Consider the following 22621-nt stretch of genomic DNA (forward strand, 5'->3'; position numbering starts at 1 on the left):
AAGGTGAGTACAATTTTTTTTTTTTGATGTGAGAACCCCTTTAAGCAGAAAGTTTCCTCCAGATGGATGTCGCAAATGTTGACCGACGATCACAAGGCTGTGCGAATGGCAATATGTTAGCCGATCTTGACAAGTGATGCCAGCATGAAATTCCATCAGCTGTCACTATGGATGAGACGGTGATGAAGTACGCTCTCCATGGTCACATGGTTTCCAGTCATGCTAATCTTGGCAATATGTTCAGCTTTCTGGGGTACATAGCTTTTTAGAAACCTTGTAACCTGAATGCACCTTGTATTTCATGAAGAATGTGCTGTACAGAAGGCCCAACTAACACATTTTATGCAACAGCTCCAAACATTGTAAAAATTGTCTCCATTTAGTAGACGAACTAGTCAGAAATGGCTGTAATAGTTTTGTCATATGTCTCTGCGCCATTTTTTTTTTTTTTTCTTCATACATGACCCCTGGTATTTTACACAGTGTTTTACAAGTGGCAATTATGACACATTACATGGTTCGCAGGGCTGGTGGTCTTACCCTTGAGTTTAATAATGTATAAAGCACATGATCAGGAGTCGTTTGAGCTCTCCACTGTAGAACTTCAGACAAGAATAAGAACTAGAAGACAAAAACAGATTCACATTAATCCCAGCACAAAATAAACACGCAGAAAATGAATCAAAAACACTATGTTTTCTCCTTAGGGAGAGCAACTATACTTAATAAACTAAGTGAGGAGACTCAACTGGCCATGCATGCTCCTCTGGGTAATATGCAAATAAGGGAGATGAAATAAATCTTCCACAGTGCCACCTATTGAAAGGCAGCATTCCTTCAAGCCAAAGTCAGACTTTTTATACAAGCCTTGTTACAATGACCGGAAATTCAAAGCAAAGCCAGACTCCATGTACAGACAGCTGTTTCAGGGTTTTAGCCCTTCATCAGTGTACAGTAGGAGTCTGGCTTTGCTAGTGAGAGGCCTGGGATGGGGGTCAGAAACGCTATCTTTTCTCCTTAGGGAGAGCAACTATACTATAAACTAAGTGAGGAGACTCAACCCAGAGGAGCGTGCATGGCCATTTGAGTCTCCTCACATCCCAGGCCTCTCACTAGCAAAGCCAGACTCCTACTGTACACTGATGAAGGGCAAAAACCCTGAAACAAAGCTTTGCTTTGAATTCCCGGTCATTGTAACAAGGCTTGTATAAAAAGTCTGACTTTGGCTTGAAGGAATGCTGCCTTTCAATAGGTGGCACTGTGGAGGGTTTATTCCATCTCTTTTATTTTAAAATGAATCAATTAATAGGGGTTTTCTGACCTTTTAAAAAAAAAACTTGCCCCAGGAAATGGAATGTCCTATAAAAACAGCATAGCCATCACTCACCCTCTCATGTTGCCTCTGGTCCAGTGCTGTCGACTTGATCCCCACTGAAACTGGAAGCGATGAAGTCTTATTCATTGCGCACTTGACCAATGCAGACAGTCGCTGGCCTCAGTAGTCATGTGCGTATGAACTGCTTGGAACCACTAAGACTGACAATTGGTTGCAACAGTCATGTGACATCATAACTTCCTGTTCATTGGGGATCGGAGAGGAGAGGCCCGGGTTGGCGGCACTTGGCCAGGAGGTATAGTGGAAGAGTGAGTAATGGCTACATGTATTTTGTAATGCGACTGCCTACCATGGGGCAAGTTTTATTAAAGGGTGGAAAACCCCTTTCAATGTGACTTGTTCAGATGAGGCCTGCTTAAATGTTCTGGTACACGATGACTGTGAAATACAGTAAAATTCTTTAAGGGTATGTTCACACGTAGAGGGTTTTCGTGTGGATCTGCATTCAAATCAGCATCAAAATCTGCACCGTTTTCACCAAGTATTTTCTGTGGATCTGCAGCAGATTTCACTCTTTCGTCTGAAGGTGTGAAGTCTGCTGCAGGTCCACCTCAAAATCCATGGTTTTTGATACAGACTTTTCACTGTGGATAAGCTGCACCGATCCCCTGAGGTTACGTTCACACGTCGCGGATTTTGCATCTCATATGTACCGAGAACCACAGCATATTTATCAATGTGGATTTTGGGTGGATCTGCACCAAAATGCACTTCAATTTCCACACCATTTGGTGTGGATTTAGATGCAGTTTCTGCCGTAGATCCATAGCAGATTTCGATCTTTTGATTGGATTGGTAAAGTCTGCTGTGGATCCGAGTCAAAATCCGAAACAATGGTGCAGTTTTTGTCAAGAATCGGACATGCATTTTGGTGTGGATTTTCCACTGTGGCAAAGCCTCACCACTTCTGCTATGCATGAGCGGACCATGAGGGGCATGTTCATACAGAGCAGATTTCGTGGATCTGTACCAAAATCCTCATCAAATTCTGCGACATTTGGTGCAGATTTTGACACAGTTTTGATGCAGCAGATTTCACCCTTTCAACTGAATGGGTGAAACGTCAAAATCCATCATGCTGCTTTTGATCTGGATGTGACGCAGTTTTTGGTGCGGGCGTGTGAGTTTACCCTTAATCTGGCAACAATTGATACCAAATGACAGAATATTCCTTTAAATTGGCATGGGATGAATATTACGTATTCATGATAATATACAGAGCAAATACGCACAGTATACCACAAGGAATGGAACTATGGAGGCGAAAGGCAAAGAAAACTAAAAGTGGTCAGCGCCTCTCCGTTATACACAGCGCTGCTGGTGGTCGCTGTAGCAGTGATGGGGTGATGCGCACTACTTCAGAGGTGCGAGCCTTCTGGGAACGGACTCGGTTTCTTCTTTTTGTAGCTTCTATGAGTCACCCCGGAACGCTGCCAAAACATTGCAATCTGCAAACACATAGTGGCTGCAGAACTTCAGGTCCGGCTCCTCGCTTGTGACTACATGATTAATGCCCATGTAGAAAGAAATTAATTAAGGTCACGGCAGCGCATTGACTGGACTGTGGATGGCGCCCGCGTGGGATCATCACAATACAACGTACATTATTATGGACAGAGGCAGAAAGAACAGCAAAGCCACTTGTTGTGTTCTTAAAGTGCCGCGCTCATATTAGTAACTGCATCTACGGCTGAAAGTACGCAAGTGGCGTTGGGAGAGGCAGCGCCAGGCGGGGCCATTCGGTTGCAGAGGTCGGAGCCGCTCTTGCCGAGCTTCAGTTGCCGTGTGTGGTCCACGGTCATTAAAGACTCCTATAGAATACTGCTGATTACTGAAGGTAACCGTAATGGAAAATTATGTGATGTGAAGAAAAAGCATTAACAGCATGTCACCATGTATTATTTCAGGGACCCCAATCGTACAGTAAATGGCCCCTTTGTTTTGAGACCCCCATCCAGTGGCGCGTTGGATCTCCTTTGGCTTTCAGCACTGTCGTAATTCATCATGTCATGGATTCCACTAGGTGATGAAATCGTTCTGCAGGAATATTGGCCCCTGCGGACAGGAAGCTTCTTGTAGTTGTCACAAGTTAGATGAAGGTGCTGACATGTTCTGACCAGCTGACGGGAAGGGGTCATCGATTCATGGTGCTTGTACCAAATTATGACCTCCCATCAGCACGGGGCAACAGAAATCTGTATTCATCTGACCAGAGGATTTTTTCAATTACTCACTGATCACATTTTATGTACGCTTTTGCCCCCTGGAGTCTCTTCTTTCTGTTGCCTTCGACACAATTGTGTTGGAACAATTGGTCTGCTGTTATAGCCCGTCCGTGCTAAAGAACAACAAGTTGTGCTTTCGGACACGTTAGTTGAAACATTTCCAATGTACTTGGCTGTTCTTGACTGTGCAGCGCCTGTTGGTCAAATTCTTGACATTCTCCTCTGACCCCTTTAGTGACAAGATATTTACATCCACAGGATCCCCTTTTGCTGACTGTTTTCCTTGATCGCGCTATTCTTTGTATTCTCTCTACACAGTTACATGAGAAAACCCCACAAGGTTGGCAGCGACATCCCAGCCCGAGCTGGCCTAGCACCGATGACCCGGCCTCATTGGAATCGCTCAGATCGCTGGATTTTCCCATCTAATATGCATTCACACTGAAACTTGTCCTGTGATGTTACGCTGCACTCCGGAGTCACAGGTCTCATCTCCATACAGGGAAGAGCCAATCATGACACAAGCGGGGTCTCCAATAAAGGGGCCATTCAGTATACTGACAAGTATTATAACTTTGACAATTTTAGCGCCGAGGTAAATGGAAGACATGCGGCGCTCTTCAGATTATTCATAAGAGATTTATTTGCCCGACTTGCTCTATTCTATCCCGTGAGATTTGTTATTACAAGCAAAGCCCCAAACCACTTGATTTTTCCTGCTTGTGTCTCCGCACACGGTCATATTTTTTCCTGATTTAATGTTTTGGACGATGCGGAAGATGTAGACTAAATCTGCTGTCAGAAGCCCGGCCAACACGACCGACACTAACTTATGAGTGTGAAAACATGAACAGAGTTCGTTATAAAATATACAGATCCGTGCGCAGAATCTAATTCTGTATACAACGTACAGCACATACTGCAGAAAGCGCAGAATATATCCGTCCTGGGATGGAAAATGATGTCACGACATATAAATGTAAGCCAACTGTGAGCCAATAATGAAGGAGACGCCCTACATCTGTATGTGCGCAGGGTCAAACCTCCACTTACATACATTACCTGGCAAAATTTGCTGCATTCACGCATCAAAAAAGGAGTCAAAATCTGCACCACTTGTGGGGATTTTGATTCCGTTTCAACTGCAGATCCGCAACGGATTGCATTCTGCAACGCTGCTCCTCTTACTAAGTCCTCCCTGCAGATCACATCCCTCACCGGCAACCACTATTGAGCCCGTCACCGCCGATCAGGTGATGGTCACTTCCAGGTACCTTTACACTTAGCGGAAATGGTGAGGATTTTCCAAATCTGTACCAAAACCCACATCAAAATTGTGTCAAAAACCACGTGAATGGTGCACATTTTTAAACACAGTTTTTGATGTAGATCCGCAGTAGATGTCACCTTTCCAATTGAAGAGGTGAAAATTGCTTACAGCATTAAAACCAGAACTCCTGCAGTTCTACTGAACTCACCTTAGGTCGCCATATGGTTCTATGGTGATCTATATTCAGTTTCGTAAAGCCATTGGCTGCTTGGATCTTCTTCCAGTAAGGGCTTACTCAGATGAGCGTCTTTAGCCCGCATATTACATGCGTAATGTGCAGTATGCCGCAAATACGCATGTAACATTGGTATTTACTCTGTATTTTATGCACTAGACTACAATAAAACTATTGAAGATTGGGTCTCGTCTGCGACTCCCTGTCAGATTGACCCTTGTCTGACTCGGTGGTAGACTCTGAAGTTGTATCTGATCTGGTCTGCTGTTTCTGCCTGATCTAAGTCAGCTGTTTGTTAACTATTATTCTGTATCTGCGGTGTTTGTTACATTGTAGCTCCTGAATATTTGTGCTTCTTATATTTGCTTTCCCTGTTGCCCTCTACGGAGGGCCGGGGTCGCTCAGGTTCCTGATGTGTAGGGTAGGGTCTTTCCGTATCTGTGAGGTTAGGGTCAGTTTTGCCTTTATCTCCGTTTTGTTCTATCCATGTTTGAACTAGAGCGTACCTGTATATACTCATCCTTTCAGGACATTATTATTGCGTCCAGCTCGGACGTAATATTATGGATGCCGTTCCTTGCAGTTATCAACACTTTCGCATGAAAAAGTAGCACTTGCACTTTTTTTCCAAGTGGAGTATGAGAAACTTTCTGACAAGTCCAAAACTTTTTCTATTTGATGGAATCAACAGTCAGAAACAATTGTTCTATGAAAATAAAGCAATGGTTATGACAATGGTCACCGGCCACAACAGCCTCAGTGATGGAATAGAGGACCGGAATGCTCCTGTATTATATAGAAAAGTGTCCGTCAAGCATTTTTTTCATCCTTAATGAGATCGCAATGGGGTGAAAGTACAGGCAGAAGTACCACAAAGGGGTTAATCTAAGCTAACGAGGAGTCGGACCGTCCTGACATTTAGAACAATATGAGAAGTGTATTTTCGCTGGAGTCCGCATCCAGTAATTGTTATTTATTTCACGCGGATCAATATTAACACGTTGATGAAGTGATAGGTCGTCTATAAACCATAGGTCAGAAACAAGCAGCGCGTTCCTTCCAAGTCTAAATTACAATGTCACTCTGCATTACTTCGGAAATGGGAAACATGATTTTTATTTTTACAAGGTAATAACAAAGCAAAAGGCAAATGAGGAGTTGAGATCATCATTTCATGAAGACGTTCGAACATCAACCGACTCATCGTGGCTTTACACTTAAAGGAGATGTCCCAAGTTGTAAAGATTTTCCCTATCTACATGATAAGGGATTTTAAGTGTCTGATCACGGGGGGACCAACTGCTGGGACCTCCACCAGTCACAAGAATGGGGGTTCAGAGTGTCCTCGAATGAATGGAGCAGTGGACATGTGTACACACTACTACTACAGTACATTCATCTCTATTAGACTATTGGATAGTGTTGAGCAAACCGAAACAGTGGAACCCTGAATGAAGAAAGGAGAAGGAGAAACGAGGGGGAGGGAGGAGGAGAAACGAGGGGGAGGGAGGAGGAGAAACGAGGGGGAGGGAGGAGGAGAAACGAGGGGGAGGGAGGAGGAGAAACGAGGGGGAGGGAGGAGGAGAAACGAGGGGGAGGGAGGAGGAGAAACGAGGGGGAGGGAGGAGGAGAAACGAGGGGGAGGGAGGAGGAGGAACGAGGGGAAGGGAGGAGGAGGAACGAGGGGAAGGGAGGAGGAGAAACGAGGGGAAGGGAGGAGGAGAAACGAGGGGAAGGGAGGAGGAGAAACGAGGAGAAGGGAGGAGGAGAAACGAGGGGAAGGGAGGAGGAGAAACGAGGGGAAGGGAGGAGGAGAAACGAGGGGAAGGGAGGAGGAGAAACGAGGGGAAAGGAGGAGGAGAAACGAGGGGAAGGGAGGAGGAGAAACGAGGGGAAGGGAGGAGGAGAAACGAGGGGGAGGGAGGAGGAGAAACGAGGGGGAGGGAGGAGGAGAAACGAGGGGGAGGGAGGAGGAGAAACGAGGGGGAGGGGGGAGGAGAAACGAGGGGAAGGGAGGAGGAGAAACGAGGGGAAGGGAGGAGGAGAAACGAGGGGAAGGGAGGAGGAGAAACGAGGGGAAGGGAGGAGGAGGAACGAGGGGAAGGGAGGAGGAGGAACGAGGGGAAGGGAGGAGGAGGAACGAGGGGAAGGGTGGAGGAGGAACGAGGGGAAGGGAGGAGGAGAAACGAGGGGAAGGGAGGAGGAGAAACGAGGGGAAGGGAGGAGGAGAAACGAGGGGAAGGGAGGAGGAGAAACGAGGGGAAGGGAGGAGGAGAAACGAGGGGAAGGGAGGAGGAGAAACGAGGGGAAGGGAGGAGGAGAAACGAGGGGAAGGGAGGAGGAGAAACGAGGGGAAGGGAGGAGGAGAAACGAGGGGAAGAGAGGAGGAGAAACGAGGGGAAGGGAGGAGGAGAAACGAGGGGAAGGGAGGAGGAGAAACGAGGGGAAGGGAGGAGGAGAAACGAGGGGAAGGGAGGAGGAGAAACGACGGGAAGGGAGGAGGAGAAACGACGGGAAGGGAGGAGGAGAAACGACGGGAAGGGAGGAAGAAGAGAAAAGACGGGAAGGGAGGAAGAAGAGAAAAGACGGGAAGGGAGGAGGAGAAACGACGGGAAGGGAGGAGGAGAAACGACGGGAAGGGAGGAAGAAGAGAAAAGACGGGAAGGGAGGAAGAAGAGAAAAGACGGGAAGGGAGGAAGAAGAGAAAAGACGGTAAGGATGGAAGAGAAAAGACGGGAAGGGAGGAAGAGAAAAGACGGGAAGGGAGGAAGAGAAAAGACGGGAAGGGAGGAAGAGAAAAGACGGGAGGAGGAAGAGAAAAGAAGGAGGGGGATTCTAGTTAGTGCTGTTGCCTTGCAGCACTGGCATCCTAGGTACAAATATGACCAAGGACAACATCTGCATGGAGTTTTCTATTGTGTTTCTTCTTTTTACCCACCTCCAGGAGCAGGAAGAAGAAGGCAGAAGAAGCATAGTGTCTTAGTGATTAGCATTGTCGCCCTGCAAATCTGGGATCCTAGGTTCAAATCTTACAGAGGAGGTCTTTTACGGGTCTCAGACAGTTATTCGCTCATTTTAGAGGTTTGGGAACGTTCAAACCCACCTGTTGAGAGATAGACAAGAGATCCTGCTCTCCTGTATGTGTGCATGTATGGAGACATTAGAGCAGCAGTATACACCCAGCAGCTCATAGAGATTAGAAGATTAGGGCAAACACACTGTTGTGACCTGACCATGAGTCACCTGACTTGAACTCCGAATATCACAAGAACGTATGATGCTCGTAGGTCGCGTCAGGCCAGGATACTGCTCTGTATTCCAAACGAGGCAAAATATGGCAGTGTGGTTAGCCCCTTAGATGGGAAAACAGGTAATAAGTGGAGGAAACAAGTCAAATAATGGCCAAGAATAGTGTTCCTCCTCATGTACACACAAGGCAGCTTATTCTTAAAGGTCATCTGGACATGCAGGTACGTCTTAATCACTTGTAGTTTACAAGCATTCTATCATCGCTGTACTACAAAACATCACTAACTTTCTGCCCAACTTATGGTGGACTTGCACTATTATACAGGAGCCAACATGAAAAAGTAGAATCCTTGGACCTTGTTAGAAATGAGGCAAGAGGTGGATTACAGACTGCAATAAACAGATGAGATGTACATGTACCTTACTTACCCTCAAGGTCCCAAAGAATAACCCTAAATCTACAGGCTCTCATAATCAGCCTAGAACATTACAGTAATCCACATCCGTTTCTGCATCTTTCATAAAAGCTTCATCAACATTCTGATGATTTAGGACTATTTATAGGTAAATCTATCGGTAGATTGGACACTGCTTACCTTTCTGGCCTGATCATTGTCTTCTAGCTGTCCCAGGTCCCTTCCACTGGCCTGTGCGATCCTCTTACCAGAGACCAGGTTCCCCACCATCACAGAGGCAGGGCCAATTTCTACAGGGACAAAAAAGGAAGCATCTAAGTTTGATGGTAATGAAAGTTTATAGAAATGTTTTTGTTAATTCCCATCTGGGTCAATTATTATATATTTCTACCACTATAAACACTGTATATACCAATTAAGACATACTAAAAGGGTTGTTCAGCTCTTAAAAAAATTATGACCTAACCTCAGGATACACTCGATCAACAATTGATGATCTTCAAAGGGTCTACCGACCAGGACCCCAGCCAATCAGCGGTTCAATAGGCCTTTCTTTTGGTATCCAGAGCAGGAGGCAGATGGTTCTCTACACTCTATTGCCGGGCAGGGCATTGCAGACACAGGTACCATTAAAGTACTAGGCTGGGACCCTGTTCAATGTATGAAGCAGTCTGATTCCTGCTCCACATACCGAAACAGCGGCCTGGTGAACAGCTGATTGGCCCAGGGGGCAGACCCTCGCCGATCAGCTATCCTGAGGTTAGGTCATTAATTTTTCAGAACTGGTCAACTGGTTAAACCAAATCCAGTTTACCAGAAAATTAAAAATGTCATGTCTATGGTAATCGTAAGGTACATGTTCACCATGCAACACTTTTTAGGTTAAACATGTGTTGCAGATTCCTTTTAACCATGTGTCATTAGTGCTCACCCATTAATAATTGGCAATCTCTGAGAATGCTACATAGCAACCGACTGCTAACATATACGGAGAGTATATAGAGAATGGTGTGATGGAGAAAAATATCCAGTAAAAGCGGATACTGTGGATGTAAACATTTCGACAACGAAAGGGGTCAGAGGAGGATGTCAGGAATCATTCTGACCAACAGATGTTAAATGCGTTGTACAGTTAAAAGCAACCGAATACAACGCTGGTGCTACAACTAACATGTCTGAGCACACAACTGTTCGTTGCTTAGCACGGATGGACTAGAACAACAGACGACCAGTTCCAGTGCCATTGTGTCTAAGAGAAACAGAAAGGGACACTCCAGGGGTCAAAAAAATGCAAAATTTGTATTACTAAGCAGTGGAAAACATCTGCTGGTCAGATGACTCCAGATCTCTGTTGCCCCGTGCTGAAGAACCTAGAATTGGTAGACAAGGTCCCATCTTGGTCTCACCTGGCTGTTTCTGTCTTGGTTTAGGAAGGTTCGTCACACACGTGTGCGGACACATGAGCACATTGCACGGATGGAGTGACCCCTCAAGGAACAGTTGCTTGGTCTCTGACAGGTGAATACCACCTAAAGGGGTTTTGGGGAGTGTGTTTGCTGGTACTAGAGCTAGACAGTAGACTCCAACTTGATGTATACTATCGATTGCCTACAGGAAAGACAAGAGCAGTAGAAATTATTACTACATATGCAAATCTCCACGCGGCGGCAGGTCATATCCAGATCATTCACACTTGCATGGGGCTTTTCGATTTAGGAGAAATTAAAAATAAAGACACCATCACATGACATCTTCTCCATTGGTATGTATAGTAGATGTCATGCAGGAAGGACAGATACCTCCCACTCTAAATAAAGTGAGACCATACAGTATCAACCCTAGTATACGGGTTCTGTATACGCCTTGTTTTAGAGGGACAGAAGAGGACTTCATATCCTTCACTTCTTCTGAAGACCTTCAGAGTGATACTGTAGGACAGTTCTGTAAATGTTACTACTTAAAGGGGCACTAACTTTTCAGACAACTTCTGCTCATCTACTAGCTTGTGTTAGTCTCGTAATTTCTGTAATATACTTGCATTAACAAATTGTGTTTCTTTACCGCTGTAAATCACGTTTGAAGCGGCTGTCACTAGGGGTCTCCCTTCCAGCTTCTCTGCAATCCACTCTATGTTGTTAGGTACAGAGCTTCTGTAGTAACAAGAATACAGGGACATTTCTATAGCTATAGGGAAAGGAGCTATCTTCACAGGCAGCTCCCTTGCAATCCAAGGCTGCAGGTTGACAGATTTGCAGACACTGTGATAACGATCTCCGTAATCTCTACCTCTCCTGCTGTTACAGCATGTTGGTGTGTGCCTGTGCACAGAAACCACACACAGTATAATGGGTTTACTAACCATTTTCCCCGGAATGTCTCTAAATGCATAACCATAGTGAGAAAGCAGAGGGGCAGGTATTTAGATACTGCATCCCTGCTGATAGGAGCAGTGCAATGCAGCATGGAAAGTCAGGGCAAAGAAGTCAGGATAGGGAACTACTGGTAGAATGCTAGGCTCACTACATGCCCCTCTCCTTGCAAGTGGTTTACAAACAGGGCAACAGAAAATTGGGGAAGACCACCTGAAAATCAGAACTTACAGATATGAAACTGTGCAAACAGCAGCAAACAACAGTGAAGGGAGAACCTGGTATATTTTAGAAAAAGTGTTGAAAACTCAGGAACACTTTAAATGGTCTCTAACCTTCCAACAACCTTTGCATAAATCACTAGAGAAAAATGTCTGCTCATTTCCTCCCCCCTTATCCAAATTAAACTGTACACTAACTATGAAAAGGTGCTAAATCTGTCTTGGTAGATAAGACTGAAAGCTCACTGACAGATTAGATTACATGCTGCCCATAGAAGTCTATGGAGAGAAAGGAGGAGCCGAGAGATACAAGCAGACAGACTCACAGAGATGCTGCAGCAGCTAATAGTAAGTGTATACTGTCTGACAGCTACTGGAATCACATGCACACTGCTCATTACTGCCATATAATGTCCTCCATTCTGCTTCTCTGTATATGAGAGAGAGGATCAGAATCTCCTCTTCTCTGTGTGTACAGTGTATAGAAGACATCATAACAGCAGTCTACACCCAACGAAAACTGAGAATTAGAGATAAAAACTGCTTAGGGGAAAACTGGTGATAAATGCAGGGCACAAGTCACATGGTAGTCAGATATATTCTTTATCATTCCTCATGTACACACGGCAGCTTATTCACCTTAAAATTCAGATATGCCTTAAATAAGGCGTTAGACAAAGTCAAGTCCAGCTTCTTCCATCCCTTTTCCCCAACTCTACCCAAAGCATATGGTTTTTCTCACCTGTAGGACTCTACTCATCCACTGGAAGCTGTCCTCCTCCGTGGAGTCCGGCCGCTGCTCCGCAACAATAACTATCCTCTCATCATGCAGGACATTCACTGAGAAGACGGCTATCCTGCACAAAGACAACACATACCAAAGTTATACGATGTGCAAGTCAAGAAAGTAGGGAGATTGAGGCTTACATGGAAAATAAACTACAGGAACCATAAAAAGGGGAAGGGTATCAATCAGAATTCAAATCCTAGAAAATCTGCATAGTGTTAATGTTCAAATTAATTATGCATGTGTAGAGATGCCTGTTGGGAAGACAAGATCACCGGTGACCACCAGCTCTCTATTTTGAACTCTGCACATCTTAAAGTGTCCATACACCGTATATAGCCATTACGTCTCCCAATACATACAGTATGCACACTTGTCTCAGTGGAGCATTCATGGGCTTTCAATGGGGCAAGTACAATGAACCCCTGCAGTGACTTATTGTCACGTCCAAGCTAGATACAAAACACCTCGTCCAGATCGGACATAATTTATTGTCCTAAAGAGGACGGACATACACAGAATATATTAACACAAAGAACAAAAATATTCATGATAAACCAAAATGTGAGGGAACGGAAAATCTGACCATAAAGTACTAATGTGATGAGACCCTACATAAAAATGGAACATTCGCCCTGATAAGGGTGACCCTGACTCACCCTAGTTGGAAAATAGGGATGCCATTTGCTGCAGAATATAACAATGGATATTATAAAAATGGAAACAAGCATGCAATGAACTAGATGAAATACAATAGCAAAACAGCCAGGAGATAGATGTCATAGAACCCCAGAATATCCTTTACACCTGACAGAGCAGGACAGGAGCCGCCACCGTGACCAACAACATGTAGAAACTAGAAGCATAATGAACGTCTTCCAAAAGGAGGAGCCGGAATAAATGTATACAGAAAGGCACTGATTGGCCGGCTGAGAGGCACGCCTCCCAGCCAACCAATCCATCCACACACCCTCAGAGAATTGCTAATTTGTGGATCACATGGGCCGCGGCTGTCACTGTGACGTCACCCTAGTGCTGATCCAACATGGCCGATGAACCATGACACTCACCTATCAAGGGAACAAGGAACCAGGTATTTTAAAAGTGAAGTACCCAATCCTATCAGGAGACAGCCAGATACCTTGGTACACATAAGATGGTGTGTGGGTTGGAAAAACATCTAATGTGTCTGATCACATTAAGCTTCATGGGCAATTTTGGAGCTACCAGCTGTCATACTTTAAAGGGAAAGTGTCATCAGAAAATGACAAAGTTTTTATATAAAACATTTTAAAATAATTTTCAGTTTTTTGTTGTTTTAAAATTATTTTTATGTCTCATTCTATAGTTAAAAGAAAATCCTGAAATCCTGAAGCTTTCACACAGAGGATGTATTTACACTTAGGAGTTTGGTCAGTGAAAACTGACCGTTTTCTGTGCAATTTCCCCGTATTTGCGATGAGTTTATGCAATTTTCAACGCTCTGCGCTTCCTCTTTTTCATCCTGTAGTCTCCATAGAAATATGGGTTAACAACAAATCACAACTGAATGCAAATTGCATGGCAAGCGAGTGGGATCCTTTTTTATGCTCCCATAGAAAATAATGGGCAATTCTTGAAAAAGAATCGCACGAAAATAGGATAGGCAGTAATTTTTGTAACTTGGACTATCGGCCTAAGTTAAAAATTGCTTGTATGAATGAACCCACTCAAGTGAATTGTCCATCTTGGAAATTGCATGGGGGGGGGGGGAAATAATAGTAAATCGACTGTGAATATAGCCTGACCACTAACTAAATTAGACTAGACAGTCTTAGAACGCACCAGATTTATCACAGTGACTCATGCTGCATGATAAATCTGTTGGATTTAAAAACTCTAGTTTAATGTTATATCATCTATTAGTTGGCTTAGTATACAGCAAAAATTGTGCCACTTTTTGGCACACAATGTCACTTAGGCCATGCCCCCTTTTCTTTTTGGGGGGAAAGTGTCCAAAACTGTCTAAAATGCACAGTAAATGTGGCACAAAGCATAAAAGAAAGTTTTCTGGTTCCAGAAAACTGTTTCAATAGTAAATTTGCCCCAAAATGTTAGCAGCTCTGCACTCTGGGTCACAGATGGGATCCTGAGAGGAAGACCCCTCCCCCTTCTCGAAATCTTTGACATCTGCGCTGCGGAATAAGTTGGCGCTATACAAATAAAGAAAGATTATTATTACATCTATATACCCTAATAGGATAAATAGGTAGTGGTTGTCTTAGTAAGATAGCTCTTTAACTTACAGTATAGTAATGCAGGTGTCACTCTTCGAGGGGGCTTTACATAATTTTCCTAAACTCTGCTCATCCTAATTATTGCAGAGAGGGCATACAATATTGTTGGAGCTCTAGGAATGTTGGTAATTTCAGGAGAATGCTAAGAACAAATATACTAGATGTATACCAGAATGAAGGAGGGTCAATCCATATTTCATTGACTTCATGTAAATATAATTACAGGTTGGGTCACGGAAGAGTAGCCCGCCTCCGATCCCTGGACCACACTCTTTGGAGGAGACCGTAGCCCCTTGCACCCTGTCTAGCAAAGTCAAGACAAGTATCCAGGTACAAAACCAACTGCTAAGTTTTCGCTACACGGTCTGGTTCAAAAATGGCACCAAACCAGGTCTGTCCTAAACATGACGAAATTAAGGCCCCCGTCAGTCTGGGTGTCCAAAGTTGTCTGTGACATTTAACAGACAATTGCAAAAAGTCCTCAAAAATCAACTCCGACTGTTCCAGCAAGTTGATGAACAATGTGTTGGCAAGTGCTGAAATCTCTGAACCTTAAACCATACCAAATAACGTATGTGCAGGAACTGAAAGAGCGCGACAAAGCTAAACGTGTAAATTACTGTAAGTGGCTGTTAATTATGATTGCTAGAGGACTTTTGGACCCATTGCTGTACTTTATGACAGGCGAAGCGTGGTTTCATTTATCAGGTCACTTAAATACATAGAATATGAGGTACTGGTCTACTGAAAGTCTCCAACTGAGTCACAAAACATCACTACATGACCAGAAGATTGGCGTTTGGTGCTCAGTGTCAAGAGCCCGAATAGTTGTCCCAATTTTCTTCTAATTAACTTTGAATATCGAAGTTTATCTGGACATGGATTTTAGTTAACTGTAAATTTAACTGGAGCAACCAGTGTCAGGCAGCTGCTGCCAAGGCAAATAGGATCATAGGTTTAAATCAAAACAGGTCTAAGGGCACAGGGGAGAACATTGTTCTTCCTCTCTCGAAGTCACCAGTCAGACCACACATGGAATATGGTATGTAGTTTTGGCCACTGGTGAGAAGGACATTTCAGAGCTTGAGTGGGTACAAAGGCGGGCAACTAAATTAATAAATGGATTGGGCAAATTAATAGAGAACATGGCCAGCAGGTTCCTCTAACTTATCTATATACGTTTTAACTGTGGGGAAATTTAAAGCAGTAAGTGTACGCCAATAATCTGTGTACCCTGGATGAAGGAAAACATGACGAACACTAACCAAATCATCACTGTTGAGGAGCTGCAGGCAGTATCAGCCAACATTTTGGAATGTGCCCAGAGGGGCATAGAAATAAACGGGGACCACTCTCAGCATCTGTTGTAAGACGTGTAAATCAGTAAAGCTTTGGGAAACAATCCACTTGCTTGTTCTTTCCGTCATAGTATTGTCTGTGGTGGGCTACCTTTCTGTGGCCCATCCTGTATTTTGTAGCAATAAAGCATGAAGAAAATGGGGAGCCATCTGTAGGTGAAGATTTCAGACATGGTCCCAGCACGTGGTCAGAACATGACAGACATTGGCCGGGATGAGTCTTCTCTGGTAATTATCGGCTGGTTGAAGCTTGCAGCCGTGTGAGCTGTCAGCAGAACTCAAGGAGTCTTATCATTTCTCCACCCAGAAAGACAGCAATTCGGTTTATGTCATGTTTGTGTCAACATAATAAAAACAGAACACTATGTCATTTCTACGCTGCATGACCCCGATATACTCAGCACTGATTGTTTATCCACAAGTACAGGGCTGGCTAGAAATCCAATGCACCGAGAAGTAATTGGAATTATTATATAATCTTGGAGAGGAGTCAGTGCACACCCGGCAGCTATCGGCAGAGCCTTTAGAGCACTGGACGGATAGAGAGATATGAGACAGATAGAGAGATATGAGACAGATAGAGAAATATGAGATAGAGAGAGAGAGAGAGAGATATGAAATCGAGAGAGAGATATGCGATGAATATATATATATAGATAGAGAGAGAGAGAGAGATATGAGAGAGAGAGAGAGATATGAGAGAGAGAGATATGAGAGAGAGAGAGATATGAGAGAGAGAGAGAGAGATATGAGAGAGAGAGATATGAGAGAGAGAGAGAGAGAGATATGAGAGAGATATGAGAGAGAGATATGAGAGATATGAGAGAGAGATATGAGATAGAGAGAGAGAGAGAGAGAGAGAGATGAAATCGAGAGAGAGATATGCGATGAATATATATATATCTATATATATATATATATATAGATAGATAGATATATAGATAGAGAGAGAGATATGAGAGAGAGAGAGATATGAGAGAGAGAGATATGAGAGAGAGAGAGATATGAGAGAGAGAGAGATATGAGAGAGAGAGAGAGATATGAGAGAGAGAGAGATATGAGAGAGAGAGAGATATGAGAGAGAGATATGAGAGAGAGAGATATGAGAGAGAGATATGAGAGAGAGAGATATGAGAGAGAGATATGAGAGAGAGAGAGAGAGAGATATGAGAGAGAGAGAGATATGAGAGAGAGAGAGAGATATGAGAGAGAGAGAGATATGAGAGAGAGAGAGATATGAGAGAGAGAGAGATATGAGAGAGAGAGATATGAGAGAGAGAGATATGAGAGAGAGATATGAGAGAGAGATATGAGAGAGAGAGATATGAGAGAGAGAGAGAGAGATATGAGACAGATAGAGAAATATGAGGTAGATTTAGAGATATATGGGATAGATAGCGAGATATGGGATGAATAGAGAGATAGGGGATGAATATATAGAGAGAGAGATATGAGAGAGAGAGATAGATTTAGAGATATATGGGATAGATAGTTTCAGAGATATATGGGATAGCGAGATATGAGATAGAGAGAGATGAAATAGAGAGAGATATATGGGATAGATAGGGAGATATAGAGATAGGGGATGAATATATATATATAGAGAGAGATATGAGAGAGAGAGAGATATGAGAGAGAGAGAGATATGAGAGAGAGAGAGATATGAGAGAGAGAGAGATATGAGAGAGAGAGAGATATGAGAGAGAGAGATATGAGAGAGAGAGAGAGAGATAGAGAAATATGAGATAGATTTAGAGATATATGGGATAGATAGCGAGATATGGGATGAATAGAGAGATAGGGGATGAATATATAGAGAGAGATATATGAGAGAGAGAGATAGATTTAGAGATATATGGGATAGATAGATTTAGAGATATATGGGATAGCGAGATATGAGATAGAGAGAGATGAAATAGAGAGATATATATGGGATAGATAGGGAGATATAGAGATAGGGGATGAATATATATATAGAGAGGGGATGAATATATATATATAGAGAGAGAGATATGGGAGAGAGAGAGAGAGAGAGGTGGGGTAGATAGAGAGATAGGAGATTGAGAGATTTGGGATAGATATATAGAGAGAGATATGGGCTAGAGAGAGATATGAAATACAGAGAGAGAGATATGAGATACAGAGAGATATGAGATTGAGAAAGATTTGAGATTGAGAGATAGATAAACATTAGAGAGATACGAGATAGATAGATATTAAGAACTACTTTATCATGTGTTTTTAGACACTTTTGGTTAGTCCGGCAAGGGGGCGTGGCCTAAGGCAGGATTATGTGTCAAATTGTGGTGCAATTTTTGGCGTAACTTGGCCAACTAATAGATTGACTAAAGTTAAACTAGACATTCTTAAGATGCAACAGATGTATCAGCTAGCCTGAATCTGGCAATAAACTGTCGTATGTGAAGACTATCTAGTATAAGGGAGCATCCTTACAGCGTTCTTCACTATGCTGTGAGATTCCTAGTCTGGGTGCCGAAAACAGCATTGTAACGGAACACCTCAATGGAAAATTCCCTGTCATTAGTGAAGTGGACACTACCATCGTGTGCGTTTGACAAGGTTCCTGTTCATTTCCATTATGTTTGGCGCATTGAATAAGGTAGTTGAATACTTCTATACGCCAAATATAATGGAAAAACTGGAAGCCTTGTCAAATGGACACCCAAGTCGTATCTGTCTCGCCAACGACCGTGAACTCTTCTGTTTGTTTCCGTTTGATGGTTTCATCACAATGTTGTTTCCCACAGATGTGATGGAACCCAAGATGGGATCCCGCAGTGTAGTGCAAAACGCAGATGGGGGTGTGGGGCGGCGCTACCTATGTTTTCACTGTTGGGTTGTATTCACATGGGCGAGAGCAAATCTGGTCAGTGAAAAACTAAATATTCATGCGATTTTCATATGTATTTTCATATGCATATTTTTCTTGGCTACGCACTTCCTGGTTATTTTTTTCATGCGGTTACCATAGTAACCTGCAATAAAATCGTATTGCACTCGCATGGAAATCGCATGGCATACAATTGTGGTTTTTTTCATGCTCTCCGAGAATATAAAGGGCGATTCTTGAAGAAGCGACTGACAAACGTAGCACATGCGGTGATTTTTCTAACTTGAACTATTGGTCCAAGGAAAAAAACGCTCTTGTGAATTTTCCATCACGGAATCATGCGTATGAAATTCGCCCATGTGAATACACTGTAAGGCCTTAGTCAGACGGGCGTTTTTAGCCGCGATTTGCGCATGCGCATGCGTCCGGCGATTTTATAAAACCATTGCTTTGCAATGGTATCGGACACATGAGCGCTTTTTATGCGCTCGTCCGATAAATTATAGAACAGAAATCGCAGATCACACCTATCTGCGATCTGCGATTCCTGTTCTCTTCTCTATATGCGCACAATGGGGCCGGCGGCAGCAGCGCCGACCCCAATGAGAACATATAGAAGACAAATCATTCTTCTCTGCCACAGCTGTAACAGCTGTGACAGAGAAGAATGATGTTTGCCCATTGAATTCAATGGCGCCGGCAATACAGCCGCTCCATTGAAAGCAATGGGCTGCCGGCGTGCGCGGGGTGAATTGTCGGGAAGGGGTTAAATATATAAGCCCTTCCCTGCAAGTCATCCTAAAATGTGTTAAAATAAAAAAAAATTGTATACTCACCTTTCCGCTGCAGCCGGAGTCCAGCCGCGGCCGCAATTTGCATCAGACAGCACACAGACACCCCGTCCAGCAGCGATTTTTCAAACTTGGACCATTGGTACAAGTGAAGAATCACTCATGTGAAAGAACCCATTCAAATGAAGGGTTCTATTTCTGGGTGATTTCGGTCTGATTTTTTTTGCCCAAAAACTGCATTAAAAAAATTGTCCGTGTGCGTATAGCCTAAGGCCCAATGTCCACGGGCGGATGTGATTCGCGGAATCCGAGCGCGAGATCCACAAATCAAGCCGCCCATAGGGAAGCATTGGGCGTCCGCACTTCATTTAACACCTGCGGATTTGTTTTGATTTGCGGATGCCACACGTGGATAATAAATTGCGGCATGCTCCATTTTACCGCGGATCATAAGTGGATGGGCTCCATTCATTTCTATGGGAGCTTACGATCCGCAGTGCATCCGCAAATACTTTTGCGGATTCACTGCAGATTAGAAGGTTAAAAGCAATTAGGGAGGCGGGGAGAAGGCTGGGAGAAGGCTGGGAGGTGGGGAGAAGGCTGGGAGGTGGGATTGCAGATTTTTTCCGTGCGGATGATCCGCAGTACATATCTGCGATATCCCACAAGCAAAAAAAAATCAATTTAACGATGACTCACAGTGCATCAACTGCGGAAATCTGCATGAAAGATCCGCCCTTTTGAGTCCTTGTTGCTTCCTTCTACAGTTGTACGGGCACTAGAGGGCAGATTTACTAACGGTCTGCCCTATGAACATACACTTATTGGGTCTTTCTCCAAGGAACGATTGAGCCCCCAACACTCGTCTCAGAGATTATCGTTCCTGTGCTTTCACAATGGAGAGATCGCTCAGGGAACGGAGGCTGAGCGGCTGGAGATCCCTTCTGCCAGCCGCCTCCATTCACAGTAAACAGGCAGTTGTTCATAGGTGAATGACTGCCTGTTTACATGGGCACATCCTTGTTTGATTTTTATGTCTACACAACCTGAATGCTAAGTAAACAAATCATTTGTCATTCGGTCGTAGGCAGCATTTACACTGAACGATTAGTTGTTCAGATTCACACAAATGAGATCATGGGGGCATCAAAAAAGATCTAGGGGGCATGCTGAGAACATTGTTCTTCCTCTTTACAAGTCACTGGTCAGACCACACATGGAATATGGTGGACAGTTTGGGGCACCGGTACTCAAGAAGAACATATCGGAGGTTGAGCGGGTACAAAGGGGGAAACTAAAGCAATATATGGAATAGGCGGACTACAATACCCAGAGAGGTTATCAAAATGGGGGTTATTTAGTTTAGAAAAAGACGGCTGAGGGGTGATCTAATAACGCTGTATTAGCGAACAATACAGAGATCTTTACCATTATCTGTTTATACCCAGGACTGTGACTATATCAAGGGGGCGCCCTCTACATCTAGAGGAAAGAAGGTCTCTACACTGACATAGAAGGGGGTTCTTTACTGTAAGAGCAGTGAGGCGGTGGAACTCTCTGCCTGAGGACGTGGTGATGGTGAACTCAATAAAAGAGTATAAGAGGGGCCTGGATGTCTTTCTTGAGCGATACAATATTAAATGTTATAATCATTAATAACTTCAAAAGGGTCGCTGATCCGGGGATTTTTTCTGATTGCCAGTTTGGAGGCGGAAAGGAATTTTTTGCCTTAAATCGTGAAAATCGGCTTCTGCCGTGGGTTGTTTTTTTTTTTGCCTTCCTCTGGATCAACACTGGGAAGAAATAGGCTGAACTGGATGGGCATGTTTTTTTTTTGGCCTTACATACAATCCAGCGGGAATCTGAACAATCGTTCCATGTAAGGCCTCATGTCCATGGGGACAGATCCGCAGCGGGTCACCCGCATGCGTGATCCACGCCCCATAGGGATGCATTGGACACCTGCAGGTAGTTAAATATCGCGGATGTCATTTTCCCCCGAGGCGCGGATTGCGTGTGCGGGAAAACACCCGCAGCATGCTCCATTTTAGTGCGGGTCTCCCGCAGGCTTCTATTGAAGCCTATGGAAGCCGCCCAGATCTGCGGCACACCAGCAGCTGAATTCCTGCTCTCCGGTGTGGGAGAGCAGGAGTTCAAAAACAAAAAAAAGAGTGCACAGCGCATGCACGCGGCCCGTGCTGGCGTGCCAAACACAAGCGAAGAAAGAAGATCCAGCCACGACGGAGGGCAGATCCACAGCGTCCGGACAGATAAGTAATTCTTCTTTTTAGGCCTCATGTCCGCGGGAAAGGAGGGACCCGCTGCGGGATTCTGCATGAAGAATCCGCGGCGGGCCTGATTTTCCCCGTGGACTTGAGACCTAAAAGGCCCCTTAGACAGTGCAAACGTAGACTAGACAGTCTTAAAATGCAAGAAGTTTATCACGGTGACTGGCTGCTATATCTGGAGCATCAGACCCGTTGAAAAATGACGTCATTTGAACGGGGCTTTATCACATGTACGAGGCTTTAAACACTTATTTGCACAAAACCTACAAAAACAATGTAAAATCAAGTCCCATTTATTGGCTTTTATGCATTTAACCTCTCTGTACGTAAACCGAAAAACTCTCCGAATCGCCCCTAGCTTTACTTCCGGTTACCGCTGTCTTCTTTTTTTCTTGAGGACCCAGATTAAGAATGCCTCGGAGTTGCGGCAGTGACAACGATCATTATTTCCGCCCTCCACATTTTCTAGACTATTGAAGCTTTTATTGGAACAGGTTTAGAGATTCATTATCACATCACTGTAGAGGCATGGCGTCGGCGCGGTGAACACCCTGTTAGGCCATTGATGTCCTCTGAGGCTATATCATAATAGTTTGATGTGAATTATAAAAAGACTGAAAGACAAGAAGGACGGCGACACGGTTTGCATAAAATCACACTTATCTCAAAGGTATTGTGAAAGGCTTGTAAAGGGCTTAACTATCAAAGGGAATTACAGCGGCAGACCGGCTACCCGGAATCCAAATGATGTTCTAGGTATGAGAATCAGACCACAAAAACACGTACACACGTTACAATAATATATCACGTACTATCACCCACCTCCTCTAATACAAAAGCCTAAACCTGAGCGCTCATTCACAATGGCTGTATATTTCATGGACAGCAC

General features: G+C 44.0%; 1 protein-coding gene across 4 annotated transcripts in view; it reads right to left on the minus strand.

The window, feature by feature from the left end:
• Positions 1–22621, minus strand: part of DIP2C (disco interacting protein 2 homolog C) — a 476875-nt gene that overhangs the window by 81589 nt on the left and 372665 nt on the right. For all 4 annotated transcript variants that reach the window (XM_066585296.1, XM_066585294.1, XM_066585295.1 and 1 more), the window contains 4 exons: positions 12124–12238; positions 10198–10399; positions 8972–9081; positions 541–621 (listed from right to left, as the gene is read on the minus strand). In XM_066585296.1, the coding sequence (XP_066441393.1) occupies positions 541–621; positions 8972–9081; positions 10198–10399; positions 12124–12238 (508 nt within the window). The remainder of the gene's footprint in view (positions 1–540; positions 622–8971; positions 9082–10197; positions 10400–12123; positions 12239–22621) is intronic.

Source organism: Eleutherodactylus coqui, chromosome 12 (genome assembly GCF_035609145.1).
Source record: "Eleutherodactylus coqui strain aEleCoq1 chromosome 12, aEleCoq1.hap1, whole genome shotgun sequence".
In the NCBI taxonomy this organism is placed as follows: Eukaryota; Metazoa; Chordata; class Amphibia; order Anura; family Eleutherodactylidae; genus Eleutherodactylus; species Eleutherodactylus coqui.